This window comes from Corvus kubaryi, unplaced genomic scaffold (genome assembly GCF_017639235.1).
Source record: "Corvus kubaryi isolate FWS band 111438036 unplaced genomic scaffold, C.kubaryi_AGA036_p1.0 split1-131, whole genome shotgun sequence".
Classification (NCBI taxonomy): Eukaryota; Metazoa; Chordata; class Aves; order Passeriformes; family Corvidae; genus Corvus; species Corvus kubaryi.
In genome coordinates, this window is record NW_024582073.1 from 23,879,457 (window position 1) to 23,898,367 (window position 18,911).

The 18,911-nt window shown below is 37.3% G+C and overlaps 1 protein-coding gene across 1 annotated transcript in view; it reads left to right on the forward strand.

Moving 5' to 3' along the window:
* The window catches only part of POLN (DNA polymerase nu), a 99,337-nt gene extending 83,744 nt beyond the window's left edge, over window positions 1-15,593 (forward strand). Inside the window, exons 23-25 of the mRNA XM_042053377.1 lie at window positions 2,421-2,488; window positions 11,129-11,190; window positions 14,035-15,593. Coding sequence (XP_041909311.1) covers window positions 2,421-2,488; window positions 11,129-11,190; window positions 14,035-14,103 — 199 coding nt within the window. The 3' untranslated portion in view covers window positions 14,104-15,593. The remainder of the gene's footprint in view (window positions 1-2,420; window positions 2,489-11,128; window positions 11,191-14,034) is intronic.
* Window positions 15,594-18,911: the final 3,318 nt, after the last annotated feature.

An 18,911-nucleotide genomic window follows, 5' to 3' on the forward strand; every position in this document is an offset into this window, starting at 1 on the left:
TATGTGTACTCATCAAAAATCATGCCTAATTTTCAGTCAGGTAAGAACAGAGTTAATAAAATCCTAGTTTCTAAATCAAAGGCATTCTTATCATCTGTAGAAATAAAAATATACTAGTCTCTGCCTGGTTTGCAGTTTCTAATCCAGTTGGCCGTACCTTTTAGCACGAGATAATGAGAGGAGCTTGCTATTGCAATATTCCTTCAAAGTGAAGAGGATTCAATTAAGCTATTAAGCAAAAGTATAGGGACTTTTTCAAACTTCTTTCACTCAGAATCTGCAGTGGCTGGGTGGGTGCATGCAGGGGAATGGTGAAAGCTGTAAATTTTGAATGTACAAATTGCTTTGATTTTTTTTCTTTCATCTTTATTGATGTCAAATTGAATGCTTCCTTCTGTGGAACAGCATATTGCATGCAAGTGTTATTACAGCAAGCCTGAAAAAATACAGGTGGCCTTGTACTGTAAGACCAGAATCCATTACTTTTTTGTGAAATGGGTAAGAAAAAGAGAAAAAACATCATCAAAAAATATGTAACTTGTTTGATGAACATTAAGGAAGAAATAGTGTATACTATTTCACTTCTTGGCATGAATCTAGGAAATCATGTTTAGCATTAATTAAATCTTCTGTAATTTCTTTCATTTGAAAGTAGAAGTGTGTTAGAAATACTGATTTCTTAGATCTCACAATTATTGTTCCCGTTTTCTAACTGAATGGGCATTGCTTAGGAGAGCAGCAGAGCTAGACAGAGAACCAGCAATGCCAACTTCTAGTTCTGTATTTAGCAGAGAGAACATTGTCCTGAACTTCAGTTTAATCACCAGATGTGCAAGATGGGGCAGATGTAACTCTGCAGTTCCGTGCAGTTCCTGAGATAACTGGCAGTATAACTGAGCTGATGGACTGTGCTGTTCAGGATGATGTGGGTGAGAAACAGGGTCCTTTAGCCCAGATGGAGACCCAAGCTAAAAGAGCTGGGCTGCCTGGTGAACTGGAGCACGTAGAGTTGTATCAAGTCTATTTTGCTGTCCAGAGAGAAAATTTGAGTTAATTTACATTACTTCCACAGGTTTTCAGGCACACATAAGGTAGCACTTAATTGTGGTGCAGCCCTGCTCCTCCTGTTTTACTTTTAGCATGAACGTGAGGTGATCAGTTGTTACAATGCTGCGAGGTTTTGAAAATCCTATTCTTCCATTCCTAAATCCTGATAAATTTATGATGAAGTTTTTATGTATACTGTAAGTTCTTCTAAGAAAGGACTTTTCCTTACCAAATATTCAGAATATATGGTGCTCTAATCTTGACTGAAGGCATGAGACACTACTCTGGTACAAACAATAACCAGTCTATCGTGTTTTTATTGAACTGGTTTAATGAATGCAATTATTTTCACTTATTAGATTGATTCACTGTCTATTAATCTTTAATATTCACTGTTCTGATTTATACCTTTTACATGTCATTTGAATGGTTACGAGGACATTCTTGCTTTAATTAATTTACTTGAATTAGAAATTACAACTTTTTATGTAACTGTATTCTCTTGCTACAGATGATCCTGGTCTTTTAATCTTTTTCTTTTTTGTGTCCTGTGTCCCAATTTCCTATTAGAAATATGTTAATCTGTTTCACTCTGCTTCTGACTGTGTTGTACGTGACTAATAATTTAAGGTCTATTATTAGAGCTTACCACACTGTTAGTCAATGTCACATTGTAATTTAAGGCAGCGTGAAACTATCTTAAGAAGCTGTGAAAAGTTATAAGTCATAACCATATTGATGGTTCAGCCATTGGTAAAGAATTATTTACTTGAATAACTGCTATTATTAAGAAAAGGTATTAAGAAAAGTCTACAAGTGACATTTAATTTAAATCATGGAATCACAGAATGGTTTGGATTGGAAGGGACCTTAAAGACCACCTTGTTCAGCCCCTTGCCATGGACAGGGACACCTTCCACTAGACCAGGTTGCTCCAAGCCCCATCTAACCCAGCTCTGAACACTGCCAAGGATGGGGCATCCACAACTTCTATGGGCAACCAGTTCCAGTGCCTCACCACCCTCATGGGGAAGAATTTCTTCTTTATATCCAGTCCAAAAAATAAGCTATATTAAAAAAACATAGTCTCTCTCGATAATTCGTTGCATTTTTCTGCAAATTATGTTGGTTTTAAGTAATGCCTTGTCATGCCATCAAATCCCTGAGTGACATTTATAAGTTAGCAAGCACAATTTGGGCTTACAACCGTGGCCTTTATGTTTCCAGAATATGGGGAGCGGCAATTCTGTTAAGTCCATTAATTATTTTTAAATTTTCTTTGGATGTTTATTTTTACTTTAACTTATCCCTGAATGAAAAGCACTGTTAAAATTTTTTTGCATATGTTATCTGATGTCTCTGAAATTTTTCAGGTTAATTGCCCAGATCCATGATGAATTGTTGTTTGAAGTAGAAGATTCTCAAATCGAGGAATTTTCAGGTAAATACAATCTCTCTTGCTCTTTCCCTCCCACCCCATTTTTACTCTCTATATCCTGTGATTTCTCAGAGAATAAAGAACTTATGTAGCAAGAATAAACACACTGATTCTCACAATTAAGAAAATGTATACTAAGCAGATTTTTCTGAATGTTTTCCACCACTGGCTCTTATGTAGATAAAACGTGATATACTCATTTGGAATTCATTACCATGCTTATTTGTATTTAGTTTTTTTATCAAGATTCCATCACCCACTGTGTGAATCCTGTAAAAGTAAGTAATATTTCCTCTAAGGTTTTAGAAGGAAATAAACCAGTTTGAAGTACTTTAGACTGAGGCCTGTTACACAAAGAAGCATTAATGTAAGGTTATACTAGACTGTAATTTTTAAGTTAGTTTACTGCTTTTTTATAGTAAGAAACCTTCATGATGGCACTCTCAAGGTTAAGGTTAGTAAAAGTTCATGCCTTTGGCTTACTTCCAGACATTATTCTGTAAGCCAGAGTTTGTCTCAGCATCTGGTACAAATATAGCAAGCAAGCGAGGGCACATAGCAGACTGTTGGGTCTCTTCTCTGTTAAGCAGTGGATTTATTCCTGTAGGCACCAAGTGTTTATTCACAAACTTTGGTCTAGTTTGACCAAAGCTCAACAATATGTTTGGCTAAACCAATTAGCATAATGTCACAAATATTTTAAATGAACCAATACAAGAAATATCTTCCATTATAGCCTAAGCATTTAATAAAAAATTAATTTCACCTTCCCGTGCTGCGTTCATTTGAACAGTGCAATTTGCTATATTAGTCTCATTTCATCACTGATCCCTCTTGTGAGTATTAGTTCAAAATGAGAACATTAAACCTCTATCTAATCTAAACAAGCTACCTGGGAAATATTTCAGCTCAATATATTCAGGGCATTATAATGAATTAAGTTAATATATTAACATTTGACTTCTAAATACAGGAATTAAAATCTGATTTAAATTTTAAAAAAATTACACGATTTATTGGAGATTGCAATATCTGTTCAGAAAAGGCAATGTCTAAAAGTGACATAATTTCAGAGTTAGGAATCGTAGTATATTGAAAGAGATCTGTAGGACAGCATAGAAGGATTTTTATTATCTTATTTTCCATCAAATTGCATTAAGTATAGAGCTAATATTATACCCAAAAGATAAAAATTATTCATGGTTGCTTATACATATAGAAGATCATAGATTCTGCCCTCCTTGGGTCAAATTCAGATCTCCATTACTAGTGTGAATTTGTAGCAAATTCCGAAAAATCAGTATTTTCAAGTGTAACAGAAAAAACCTCCAGCTATTGTATGAATAATAGTAATACATTATCCCACTATGGAAACATGATGACTGGAGGCTTTTTTCTGAAGATACAAAAAGAGTGCAGTTCAAATACTCAAGTTTAAAGTATGTACTGCACAGTAATTAGTTTCCTGATCTCCAGGTGTAGCTACAATGTGCAGGAAAAGCATACCTGTAAATTCCTTGTTGTGCTTCAAAGTTATCACCCTGTAATTGAAGTTGCTAAGATGACCTTTAGAAAATGGACCTGGGCAGTCTAGAGGTCCGAGATACCTTGGAAATTGTCATTGCACTTAACATAGGCTGCTAAACTTGGGTGTTCAAGATGGAAGTTTGTTTCATTCTGCTGACTGAAGATTGATTTTTCAATTTGTCTCTACTTTGCCCTAAGAGGCAAAGAAAAAAAGAAAATTCTGCATCACAGGAACTTTCAGATATACTCCTGTCAGAACAGAAGAGTGATAACTTGTCTTATTCTTTACAAAAAAGACCAACCTGAGACATTGATTTCCTTCCTCTTTATTCATCCCTGGGGGGGCCTTACTTGGAGTACTGCATCTACTTCTGGGCTCCCCAGTACAAGACTGGAGCGAGTGCAATGAAGGGTCACAAGGATGATGAACACACTGGAGAATCTCTTCTATGAAGACAGGCTGAGAGATCTGGGACTGTTCAGCCCAGGGAAGAGAATATATATATATAAAAAAAATACATATATACTGTGTATATGTATCTGGAGGAAGTGGTGGTGCCCAGTGACAGGACCAGAGGCAATGGGCACAAACTGAAACACAAAAGGTTCTCTCTGAAGATCAGGGAACACTGTTTTACCCTGAGGGTGACTGAGCACTGGCACAAGTTGCCATGAGAGGTTGTGGAGTCTCCATCCTTGGAGATGTAAAAAAGCCATCTGGACAAGGTCCTTGGCAACCAGCTCAGGGTGCCCTCTCTGAGCAGCAGGGCTGGACCAGTTAACCTCCAAAGGTTCCTTCCAGCCTCCCTGCCTCTATTTTCCAAATAGTTCTGCTACTGGTAGAAGAACTAACCTAAGGTGTCTTAAAAGGGTCCAAAGCTGGTGCTTCTTCAGTGTCATTAATGAGGATTTAATACGATCTGAATAGGCAGAGAAAGGGTGTATCTGCACTAGCATCTTACTTCCAGTCGGAAGTACATGCTGAAGCAGATCTCCCTATTGTCCCAGTCCATGGTGTGAACAGTTTTGGTTCACATCGCAGAGCATTCTGAGAGCAGTTGACCTAGATTCCTTTCAGATGAAACTAAATAGGAACACTCTTTTCTCCTAATCTTTTCCAATTATTTCAGGAGCTGCTGATTGAGGTAACAGATTAGATATCTGAGTGTTAAACCAAGGAAGTGTCAGTAGGATGTGTGCTCCTAATTCACTTAAGTGCTTTGAAAGTCTAAATATGGTTTTCATCTCTTTACCTAAAGTTCTTTCACCCTTTCTTAAAATCCTTACTGTTCTTACTTTTATTTGCCAATATTCTTTAGCGGTCAGCTTTGTCTTCGCATATCTAATGAGCTTTTGTCCATTCAGAAACTTTAAATTACAGAATCTGCTGACTTGCAGTTTCCAGCCTGCAGTTTAATGATCCAGAGAGAAATCTCAGTTGTACAGTCACAAAGCTCAGTAAAGGCAGACGTGGACTTAAAGCTAAAGAGCAGTGTTTGAGGGTTTTAATGGATTACACGTCAGTGCTGTGTTATTCACCAGCATTTAATGTGATCCAAGAAGCACTGGCCTACTATTCAGTATGTTTGCATTCTGATTCCATTCATGCTTCTGATCTACTTTTTCAGGAAAGCAACAACAAATATGTCTCCTTTTTCTTGTTTGTAGAATGGATATAAAACTTAAAATATTTTTAAGACTTATAAATGAAGAACATAAGGTAAATAGTAATATTTAATTAGATCATAGTGCAGGATATAAGCCTTCTCAGCAGCATTTCCATGATGGAAGTGTCTTTTTTGAATTGTTTCACAACATTAAAATGTCCATTTGCTTCTAAGACTTCCCAGCTGAAAATTGCCACAAGGGATTGTAATACTGGTGCTTTCTTTAGTCTTGCTTAGGACTTCATATGCTCCAATAAGAATTTTCCGTACTTTTAAATATACAGAAATCCCATGTATAGTGTATCTAATAATGCACAGATGATTTGGAATCCTTTGAATCTAATAAACAAGAGGCAAGCAAAAATTGTTCTTTTTTTCTTTATCTACTTCTGCACAAAATACTGCATTAGGTGGGTCATCACAAGGTCTTATCTGCATTTTGGAAGGATACCTTCTTCAAAAGGAATCCATCATCTGCAGTTTTATAGAACACATATGGCTCACTCTCAATGGACAAGGCAGAACATCATTTATTTATAAGAAGGTTTTGACTGTCCAAGCTTTGACATACTTTGAAATACAATGAAGCACATACTACTCTGAATGGTGCAATTTTCATCAAAGATGTGGCATATTATTTCCCTCAATTCTCTGTTTGGGGCAAGAACATGACAGCAAAAGAGCTTTTTAAAATACTAATTTCCTATTAGAGGGTGCTTGGGAAGTTCAGATCAAAACATTTGGCAGAAATTTGTTTGGCTTGGGCAGAAGACTCTCAGCTTTACCATCAATAATCTCGCTGGTTTCTAGCCAGCTTGCCTGTCTGGCTTCCTCACATCTTGAGCTTTCCAGCACCCCAGGAAGTAGAAAGGCAGATGATGTTATGGGAATGCCAAAAACTGGGTTCTTGGATCTGGGAAGGCTCAGCATCTCTGAGTCCTGAAGTCTGTGTAATCAGGTAGACAATCTGTCCCCAAATCAGACTGTGAGTCTGTGTAGAGGCTCTGGAAGAGTATTTAGGAATGGCAGAACCCAATTTCTCGTTTGGTGGGGACTGTTTCTGACACTGCTGCTCCATGCTAAGTTTGAAGTGCCTCGTTGCCCTTGGATTATGCTGAATGCATTACAGCTAGAAGGGGGATACACTTTGTGGTGAAGGAAAGCAGAATAATTTTTTCTTTTTTTAAAGTACAGGGATACCTGTAGTTACATCTGTAAAATCTGGCTTCTGTGTGTGTTCTATAAATAGCTGGTGAGTTTGAAAGGTGAACTTTGCCAGTGGCAGTTACTGTGGATTCTTCCGTGTCTTTCTGCCTGCTTAATTGCATCCATTAGTGATAATTAAATGAAAGATACTTGGTACTTGAAATAACATCTTTTTGTAGAAATTTATGTATTCCAGTGTGTTGTGTTCAATATCACAGTGCATTAGAGTAATTTTTAAAGGTTTTTTTTTAGAACTCATTTATAATTATACCGTATTGATAGAATTGAAGAATTTCTGCATCTGTTCTTATTTTTGGTACATGTACAATGTAGAGTTTGAAACAATTTTTCTAATATTTTACCAGGTATAAGAACACCGAAATGACCAGTCTAAGAAAAAAAAAATCAAGATAAATTAAGCCTATTTACTTTGCTATTAAGATCAGTTGCTACCTAAAGAACAGTATCTTATACTTCTTTTAAACATCTGCCAGTACACATTTTTGGCTCACATACAAGTTCCATGAAATTTCTTTTTTTTCTGCTACAATTTTATGCTTACTGGGTACTGAGGCAGCTGCATAAAAATGTGCACATGTTCAAAAGGGGACTGCAGTAACAGAAGAACAAAAGAATGAACTGGTCATCACAAGTTAGTGACATTTTCTGTCCTCTGCGCTGCCTTTTTCTAACTTGAAAAACACTGGTGCGTAAACTAAAGATGCCTCTAGATAGCTTTCAATTTGCAAAAATCCCTGTTCCATAGATCATATGTCTGGCCAGCTTTGACATGTTTCTGGAGTCATAATTTCATAGGTGAGTGCACTTGAAAAATGTCTTCAGTTCGATAGGGACAAATAAGCTTTTGTTCCACAGCAGGCATGCGTGTCTTTTCTTTGTTCCTATTCACAGCACTTTCAATAAGCATATTTATTCTGGTCAGTATCAAGAAAACCTAATATTTGTTAAAACATATGTTAAAATTTCAGTTCCTCTATAATCTTTTAACTTTGCTGTCAGCATTTTTTATATATAATATTTTAGTGCGCATACTTAGCACTTACAAAGCATTTCAAGATGCCTATAATCAACAACTCTTCTAATTGCTGACTATGGGTTTTGAGAGTTAAGTTGCAAAGATTGGGAGAACAGCATTTTACAGATGCCATTGCAGTATATGGCTGGCTGTAAAGGAATGTTTTAAAATTAATAATTTATGTGCCCCAGATATACTAGATTCTTGACTGAGCAGAAATAATCATTATCCCCAAAGTTTCCAGCCTAAATCTTAGAAAAGAAACAAAAAATTAAGAGTGGTAGAGACAGATCTATTAAAATGCTGTGGTTCTGTTTTTTAGCGACTACACTAAAATGTAGATGAGATAAAGAAGATAGAGTTGTGGATGTCTGATTATTTATTCTGAACCTGGAGAAAGAGGGAAATTTTCAAGGAGATTTGAGAAAGTAGAGGGAGAATCAGATATTATGTACATGGGACTGAAGGGGTCCTCTCCTGTGATTACATACCCCCATGCCATATGGTCTCTTTTATTAATTATAATCTTCATATGAAAAATTACTACCACTATTCCAGAGTTTTGTCTCTCCAAAATCTAGACCTTTAAATTTCCAGCCTAAAGGTATTCAGCCACTATACCTATTTTTTTTTGTGCAAATACTGTAATGTAGTTGAAATGCTTCCTTCTTCACTGTTTACTGTCTTAGCAGACTACTGAACAGGAATGACAATCCAGCTGCTTTTTCTTGATATTTGCAAAGGAGTGGTTTCAAAAGGTTGAAATGCAGGCACAACAACTTCAGATTGCTTGAAATGAATGGCTTTACTATGCCACCCACTAAACTCTGGGTAGAGAAGAAGTCAGTGTGACATGAGAAATAGAACAGGGAGCTGAACTGACAGAAAAAAAAGGAAAAAAGAAAATGAAGCAAACCCATGGAGAGGTTTTTAATGGTTGTCAAAGTGAATGAGGAACCATTGGGTTTGTTCACTGATGTGGCCACATTAATCTGTGCATTTTAAAATTAAGAGTATTTAAGAATGCAGCAGAATTCTGGTGGTGCCAGATGCCTTAGAGCAAAACGTGTGTGAACCAACAGAGAAAGCTGTTGCAGTCATTGCTGCCATCATGAATCCCCTTTTGGGGATAACAGTTAAATGGGACAGAACTAGTCAAATTCAGAGGTCTAGAGAACTAGGAGAAAACTGGTCTAACTCAGTGCACAGGCAGGCAGCACCCTTTGCCATACCCCTCACATCTTTCAACCCAGGAACTGACGCTGCTGACTCATGCTCCATCTTTTACTGTCTGTTGGAGCTCATTTTGTCAAGATGACCTATTCCTCCCATTGCCCAAATGCTCTATTGCTGTTTATTTCTCTAACACAAAAAATGTTAGGCTGCACAGAGTTGAGTATGCCCTTCATAAATGTCTGGTGGAACATACAGAGCTGAGTGGTTCTGCAAGGGAAGTGCAGAAATCAGGTGTTGTCCTCTCAAAAGTTTTGTGCAGTCATAGCTTGGAAAAAATGTTTACCCAGGACTGACTGGCAACACACTGAGCCTTCTGAAGGCATCCCACCTGGTTGGGGTGCCCCAGCACCTGCTGCATTGCTGACCTCCTGGAGCTGACAGCTTGTTGAAATTCAGAGTGGGCTTCTCAAGACAGAGGCAGCCCAACGCTCCTCTATTAATAGCCATGTTGACTTGGACTGGATTACAAATGAGTAATTATTTAGGCCAGCACTTCTCCTTTCACAATCTGTGGGTTGCAATGTTTGTTTGTGCGCTCCAAAATTGTTGCTCTCTCCCACACTGGACCATGAACTACTTCAAATCGAACGTGAACCAAGTCTACATGTGTAGCTGTATGTAGATGTGTCAACAAATATCTTGGTTTCCTCAGCTCTGGCACTTGATCTGCTGATTCTTTGAGTTACTGCATAATTCGGACTTCATGGAAAAGCTTATGACAGCTCATTAGCCCACAAATCTGAGTGAGCCAGCACGGTCTGAGGACTGTTCAGGTAGAAGCTGGTTATCCTCATCATTATTATCAAGCCAGCCTCAGTGTCAGTGATGTGACATGAAACGTTACAGACTGCTCTTCATTGCTGGCATCATTAGAAAAGGTTTTGGCAGCAGCCAGAGCAACAACATCCACAGCTTCTTAAAGTTCTTGCCACTCCTTTGCCTCTAACCTCAGCTGCCAAAGAACCGTGATGTGCAGCGAGGGATAACTTCAAAGGAAGCTGCTCAGTAATCATGTGGGTTTCGCTCTAGCAGTTACCACCTCGTATCACAGACCCTGCTCTTTCTCAGGTCTGTGAGGCACATGACAGCATGCATTATTTAGTCATCCATCCTGTCAGAGCAGTGGAGGTTCTGGGGCCACCTGGTATTCCTATTTCACTTTCACTAGCCAAAAATTACTTCTTTTTTAAAAGCTGTTGATCCGTTGAATCTCTGTTTGATTTTTATTAGAACAGTATGTGTTGCAGCAGCAATCTTTATCAAGCAAAACACTAATTGGCAGGACCAGTGATGACAAATCTGATCCCAAATGATTGATTTGAAATAATTATAGATACATTTGCATGGCAATAGTGAGCATAGTGTTATGGCATGATGAGTTGTTAAGTTACATGAATTGTACTGAAGTTTAATTGTTTAGAGTGCTGATAGCTCTGCTCTCCCACAGGGAAGAATTTTTTAAAAATTTGGCTCTGATCTTTTTACTTTGAAGAGTAAAATATTTTTAAAAGTTCAGATTCTTGTGGGTTTATTTTCTCACTTCATTTTTTAAAATTTAGCTTTATGGCTGCACAAGAAAATGAAAATGTATAAAATGTCATCAAACCAATAGTTATGAGTATTGAACTTGAAAACTGAGCACTCACACATGCTCTATATACCTTAATATGAAATGTAGTAGTGCTGTACTTCTTGATATATGGGATATATAAAGTAAATAATTCTGCAAATTCTACCCTAAAATTCAATTTTAAAAAAGAAATTAAACTGTTCACAAGAGATAAAATATCTTTAAAATAAAATTCTTTAAAATAATCTGAAAAAGTTGCAAATGGTAGATTTTTAATGCAGAAATGCCGGTATTATATAACAGAATTAAAGTGTGATTTTTTTTTTTATTTATATATAAGTATATCTATAACAATTCTAACATGGAAAATAAAGTTGTAGGTTTTTGAATTTACCTTACAGCATTGGTAAAAAGAACAATGGAGTCCCTGCAGCAAACCACAGCCTTGGAAGTGCCACTGAAGGTAGGGACAAGTCTGAATTTCCATTACTTTCTCAGGCATACTTGGCTTTGTATGTCATCATCATCATATTAGGAATGTAGCAACAACTATTTTGCTTTTCACTTCAATTGTTTCATTTTCATATTTGCAGGTAATTGCTTTTTCAAATTACTATAAAATTTCTAAAGGAAGATAAACTGAAAGAAAGTACACTCCCTTTTGGAAAGTGAGATTGTCATAGCAATGCATATGGTAATTTAAAAATCTATTCCATTCATTGCCATCAAACTTCTGTTGGGTGTGGTATAGTGAGAAATACGCCCCGTTAGTAGGCTTTCTAGATGTACCAGGCATTCGTTACTGCTGAAAAAATATTGCAAAAGATCTTTCTTCAGTAATTTTCACTTTAAAAATGGGTTTATTTAACATTTCTGTGTGGATGCCTAACACAGACAAAATCAGACAAAATTGCTGGTCATTGCTAAAAGTAGAGGTCATCACCTACCAGACCAACATCTGTAAAAAGTGAGGAGATAACTACACAGCTATCTATGTATTGGACCTAGCTGGAATTACATTATAAAATATACATTACTAGACTGGTATCTGTCACTGTAGCCTACTGCTCAGCTTTTGTTGCTTGGTAAAAGACTAAAGCTCTTGGGAATCCCTAAACTTAAGTGAGCAACAGCCCAAGGGTTTCCAGTTGACAAATGGAGTACTTGGTGTTGCCAGGTCACTCAATCAGCAGTAATACTCGAAAAGATTCAGAGACAGAAAAACTTTATTCTAATTATTTCAGAAATGGTTGCAACATACAGACTTGCACTAATGGAAACAGTTGAAAAAGAAAAGTACTAGATAATTTATCTTGTGTTTCTTCCTCCAGATCTTCTCTATCTATTGCAGCATTCCAGCTACTTTGTGAGGCTTTCTCTGGAGATCTTGCAGTTAGAAGATCTTTTCTAGGTCCTTAGGGAGCCCATCCTTCCCTCAAAAATTGAGAAAAGATAATGAAGGGTATCCAAGATCTAAATTAATCTTTCTGCTTCCCATACTGAATTTCCCCCTTCACTGTTCATTTAAGCCTTGTAAGATTTTACATTCCTGTTTACCAAATGTGGTCCAGTGAGACCTTTTGGACATACTGAGATTATAAATTTCTTGCACTCGTACTCCTAAGCTTTGCAAACTGCATTTCTGTAGGTTGCTTACATTGTACACCTGTACTTGCCTAGCTTCTGTTGTTGCAAATTCCTTGGAAAAAAACCCAAAAGAAGCGAGAGTGTTTTTCAAGGTATATCACATTTAAATATTTTTAATTACTGTATTAGATACCTGGCATTCGTGCTGCTATAAGGTTCATTAAAATAATCAAATATGGCATATTGGTGGCATATAAGGTGAATAGCAACACTATAGTCCTTTTTGGATAGTTTTAGGGACTTTTGGTGTCTTTTTCAGAGGTAACAAGATTCATACTTTGAGGAAGTCATGGTCATGCAATAAATATGAACACTGTACTAAGTTTCTAAGAAATGTTTACGTGGTTACTGAGAGTGTTCATGGTTACATGGTTGGAATATAATTTTACTGTTACATATTTCAGACTAACCATTAAGTGGCAGAAGGTTTCAATGTCCTGTGGACGAATGGGACATACCATCTTATTCACCTCTGTCTAAGGTGTTTTACTGTCACACACTGACAAATCCATCTTGATGCATTAAACAAATGGATTCAATTTGTCATTCCCATGAGAACAGTAATTCTCCGTTAAACACCAACTGCACTTTAATAGGTGAAAAGAAACACATTCTTGGACAATAAGTAGTTCTCTGGGGCTTTCAAAGATTAGAATAGGCAGTAGAACTATTTGGAGATACACATTTCATTACCCTTGTTTGGTCTCCTTTTCCTAAGCAAATTACTGTAGGAATCCTGACATACTTTTGCTCGTATGACACGTTAGACTACATCCATCATGAAAATACTTCATCTTCCTCTGAAGCATCAAAAAGAGATCAATGACAGAGGCCAGATAGAAAACAAAGTTTGATCTCAGAGAAGAAATTGAGAGTGATCTTTTAATAAAAAAGTCTGTATTTTTGTTCATGTTGTTTACCCTTCTATACAGGAATATGTCTTTTAGGATTAGAGATGTTGAAGATGAAAAGATTTTTGTGAAATGTTCCTGCTCTCCTTCAGCAGACTTACTTCAGCTAAATATGTATTATGTGCTCTGTTAATATGAATATTATTTTTTAATATGGAGACAAAATGTCACTAAAGTAGAGCACATATATAGTCTTAGTGGGGAGAGATCTCTTTTTCTTCTTTGAGGTAAAGGATGCTTTATCTTTGAAGTAGCTTATTTTTTTTCCAAAATATAGTCCATGCTAATGAGGCAGCTTTCATGTCAACAAATCTACTGTGTACAAGAGCACAAGGAACTGCAAAACAAACTGAAATTAAACCAAAGCAACAATAAAAATACCCCAGAACTTGAAATGTGGGGGGTAAAAAAGCCCTACTATCTTTCCGCATTACAGACAAAGTTGCTGATGATAAATATCAAAATCATCATTTGCAGCTTTTTTGAAAAACATAAGATGAATTTTGCTGTAGTGTATTCCTTGCAATTCAGTAACATGTATTTGCAATTTGAAAACTAAAGGTTAGTTTAAATTGTTAAGGTATTTTTATCAGAATTGTAGCAATAATTGAGTATTAATAGAAATGGAAGAACATTTTGTATTGGATAGGCATGTAATCTAGAGCAGTATCAACATCCAAAGGGAAAAGCAAAAATAGTAATCTTGCTATATGTGATGTGTTTATTTGTTTAATTTTTTTTTCTGGCAGGTTCCCTTGAAAGTGATTCTCACCACTGGGAAATCATGGGGGTGTATGACAGAATTGCAGGAGATGTAAAGCAGTCATCGGGGATGTTATTCAGTACCCAAACACCTCATTGGCCTGTGCTGATTCCTCACTGAATCACTAGGCAACAGCGCTGCTGGATCTTTCATAAGCACCTAATACTCTGCATGTGAATTTTTTTACTTCATTTTGTCTGTAGCCCTAGGCAACAGCAGTGAGATAAAACTGGTTTTTACCAGTTCATTGTGTTTCCTTTAGCCAAGGTAACCAGCAGGGAGCTGCTTTTGTTCACAGCTAAATTACTACATGTAAGAAATGAAACAAGACAGTATTAACCCTTTGGGAGCATCACAAATTTATTTGAGTTACACAGATGTTTAGACTTTAATGTTAAGTATTTTGTGAAGTGCTTGTGTAAAAACACTTATAAGCTGGCAGTATTGGAACTGGATCAGATGCTTAACTGTTGTGCTCAGCTTATTTTGTATTTTGTGAGTAGAACATTGCTGCTTGGTGTTCATCACATATTAAATGTTCCATTCCTCAGACTTAGAAAAGGAGTTAATGAACCTATTTTTTATCTAGAATTTTGGGACAAGACAGGTAAACAAAACTAGAAGCCTAAATGTATTAAAAATAAGGAGATTGTTGTCAATTCATTTAATTTCAAACTGAATTTGCACAGTAGCCTTAGCATACTTTTGAGGAAATATTACAGTTTTGCCTAATCTACTACTTTTATTACTGATGTAATGCTAGATACTGTTTAGATAAATTTTAGGACTCAGCCTTATACTTCTTAGGATTCAGGCTTTTACTTCAATGTTTGGATTTTTTATTAATAACTTGTTTTTCTGTGGAGTTTATTCTTCAAATGAGATTTGTTTCATAACATTACTGTTTCACAAATTCTGTCTCTGTGCTTGTGGAATATGAAATTGTCCTCAAAGTCTACTGATTATTCAGTTGCAGTCAAGCACAAAACTTTTAAGAGTTGTTCAATATGTTTCAGCATTAGACACCAAATGATCACAGTAATACAATTTAAATTCTAGAACTGTATGGTTGTAAAGACTTTGCAGCATTTTTAATTTGCATAATTAAATAATTTTACTTTGCACTTGAAGCCATTAAACTATTAAATATTGTTTTCTTATGTTGCTTATTCATCATACATAACCTGTCAGCTGACGTGAGTCAGTAGTTTCTAAAAATTGATTCTTATAAAATTGGCATTGATCATGTAAGCAAAGTCCGAACCTTCTGCATAATAATTGGGGTCAGTGCTTTGGTCTGGGGGTCCAGCCTGCATGGCTGTGACACCGTGCCAGGTCCTGTGAGCAGGGGCCCTGATCTCACCTTTCCAGCAGAGAAGAGGTTGCACAAGTTTTCTTCTGCTTTTTGCTATTTTCAAGCCCTCTGTGTTTGCATTGGCATTGAGTAAGTGTGAAATGTTCTACTGTCCCATCTCTTTCACTCCTCTTGAAGATCTACTGGTTTTGGGAGGTCTCTACTAATTAAAACCTGTTTCTCTAAGGCTACTGTATGGAGGAAATCACCATTTTTTTTGTACATTCACAGCTGATTTTCACCTTGTGTATTTTTCTTAGGATGCATACTTTATGATGAGATAGATGGTGTATTTTTTCAAGCCCCAAACAGCACTAGCAATACCCTTCAGCCTAACAAAACCCAAAAACATGCTTAAGAAAAACAAGAGCCTCAATCCACTTGTGTGAATTGACATCTGTTCAAATATGAAGCTACAGATATGCAGAGGTCACCATAAAGAACAAATTTTCAAACACAACCCTTCACAAAAGACTGTCAGTCACAGTTCCCCAGACATGTGCACTTTGTGTAGGTTGTCATACAAGCAGGCAAAGTTAATATTTTATTCTCCTTGTGTCACAGTTTCTTCATGGTTTTAAATTCCCGAAGAGTCAGCTAACAAAAGGAAGAGGGCCAAGCAATAACGCACCACTTTATCACACGTGTCCAAGGCCTCATTCTGTGTACACTAGTATGAGAGCAAAAGGCAAACTGGCATCATTTTGGAGGATTGTTGCTGACCAAGTCTCTAGACTGGGTGAAGTTTGTGTCCTCCCAACTTGCAGGATACACACTATGAGCTTGGGATTTCATTCCAGTTCTCCAGATTCTCCAGTAAAGAAACTGAGAAGCTTTCTACACTTGAGAAAGAGTAGTGTTTGCAATTCATTTCCCAATGAGGTCCTCTGGACAAGGCACCAGTTTTACCACACTTGTGTGCTGATCCATGTATAATCATAAAATCTGGGCAGTGCAGTTTTTCCAAACCTTAGTTGAGGTCTGAATCTAAAGAGCCATTATAGGGAAGCAAGGCCAGTCCTGACCACAGATTTCCTCCCAGATAAATACAGGTGAAAATATTCAGTGTTTGATGACTGCCTTGAATTCCTTTGGGTGGCACAATAATTTCACACCATGGAACTCAATACCTTTATTATAATAAATAACCAACTTGTCAGGTTATTTTGGTTCTGCGTGAAAGGGACTTTAAAACATGGTTAGGCTTGAGCAGGAACAATCATAAGAGCACTTTTCCATCCTTAAAGCTCTTTACTTGATCTGTAAAATGATTCGCTTTTCCTCACAACCTGGGAAGAGGTACTGGGAGAGCAAGAAACAAAAACTTCTCTTGGAATTGCAGAACCCCACAGAAGGACTGATTAATGAGCATGGGAAATCACAGAACAGATGAGGAGAGGGAAATAGCTGGTTGTACTTAGTTTCAGATATCCTTTGTGAGCAGGAGTTTCATTAATTGATTCTCTGAACACAGTAATAGCCCCTTTTGAACTGATTTGTGTCTGGGTTTGATTTCAGGTGTGGTTTTGATGGCCTGAATCTTCTCTTAAATCATCTGTAAATCTCTTTGTTTGCCATGTGAAGTAGTGGGGAAAGAGCACTATTTGAAAATACTTTAACTCAGTGTCTGTGGGAAATGGAACAGCTCAGCTGTTTGCTGGTGTTTGCATGTGATGGCATGACCAATACTTCCCTGCTTGCAAATCTTGTAATGTCCTCATACCACTGTGGGACAGCAGGACTCTGATCTTCAATGTTGGTCCAACTTGATAACAACCATAGCTCAAACACTGGCCTCAGATTTTATGTGAGCAGGACATTTTAAACGTGAGGGGGGAAAAAAGTCTCAGTTTTTGAAAAATGAGAGTAGATTAAGAGATTGAATCTGCTAGAGCACCCAGGACATCATTTGTTCATGTAAATGGTTAAGAAAAAAATGCTTAAAAATAAACTAATTTTATTTTTTCGAAGTCAACAAAATCTGTTCCTCTCATTTTTTGTTTAATTTTAAAAGGAGGCCAAATAATGGGTTCAAGGTTGTATTCTTGTTTTTTGATATATTTCCTCAGTGGCCTAAAACATCTTTTCTTGCTTCACCATTAGAAGATTAGACTGGACAAACCCCTGAGAAACCTCTTTTTGACCTCATAGCTCACCCTGCTTTGAGCAGGAGCTTGGACTGGAGACCTCCTGAGGTCCCATCCAACCTGTATTTTGGTCCTGTGTCATTCCTCGATTAGGACAACAGCAATCACCTGGGTGGAAGACAAATCAGAAAATCCCTTCAAACATTCTGCACAAATGCTGCACCACATTAAAGTATATAGTGCCATCCCAGAAGAAGGCCCAGAAATGTTTTGGGCTTGCATCCCTCCTTCCCACCTGTGTTGCCTCATTCTGTGCCAGCATTTACTATATTCCCTGGCTCACAGGCTCACTTTTGGCTGGCATACTTCCTTTTGGTATTAGCACGTTGTCAGAAACATTCAGGGAGTGGAAAGGAATCATTTTTTCTGCCATTCTGCAATGATTTTAGTAGAGAGTGCATCTCTGGGTTTAAAATAAGGTTTAATCATGTCCTGTTTTTGGCTTGCTGGGAAACTTCCCCAGCCTAATAATCAGCTCGTCTCTACTGGAGACAACAGCCGCTGTCAGCTGGTTCTCTTGAGACATATTTGAAGTGCACTTCTACCACCTGTTTCTGGAAGTCCCTTTTTGGTTATCAAGCTTGTTATTGTCTACTGTAAGTCCAGGCCATTTTTTTGCCCTCTCTGCCTGTGTTTTGAATTGTGGAGGTCCAACTTCTAGCCAATGTTTGCACATTTTTTGTGCACTTTTCCATGTCACCTTCTCCATTCAAGGCTAATTAGTTGGACAATTTTTAGCTTCTTTCTTCCTCAGCTTTTGCTTCTTACACTAATAATTTAATCCACTGCCAACCTTTCCCCTGCACTTCACAGGTACTCTTATTTCTGGTAAAATCTCTCTATTAATTGTCCACAAGTTAAAAAAAAGAATTGTTTGTCTTTTTACCTCTGATCTTTGTACCCTCAGTTCCCCTCCCTCTGCCACTTGGCATGACATTTATGCATTTATGGCATTTTGGAGACTGTTCCCTGGCTAACTATATTTTTACTGTAGTTGTTCATTTCATGATCAATTTTTCCATGCTATCAAAAATTGACTGTAGAAATCCTCTCTGGTGCCCCCCCCCCCCCACACTTTTTGGCAGCTTCATCTGCTGTGCACACTGAATTTGTCACATCTAATTATTCAAAAGTGTCATGCATTAGATTACAATCCCATTTTCCAATTTATGTGTTAAGCAGAGAACTGTATCTACAGGCTCCTGAGAATCAACCTCCATCCTCCCCACAAGTGGCTGCTGCCTGCTACACTGCCTTTCTCTACAGAATTGGCTGAGACAAAATTAAATATCTCTCTGGGTTACTTGGCCTCTTTGCACTGATCCATTAGTCCACATCCAGCTGAGTCCAGGAATTAGTTAA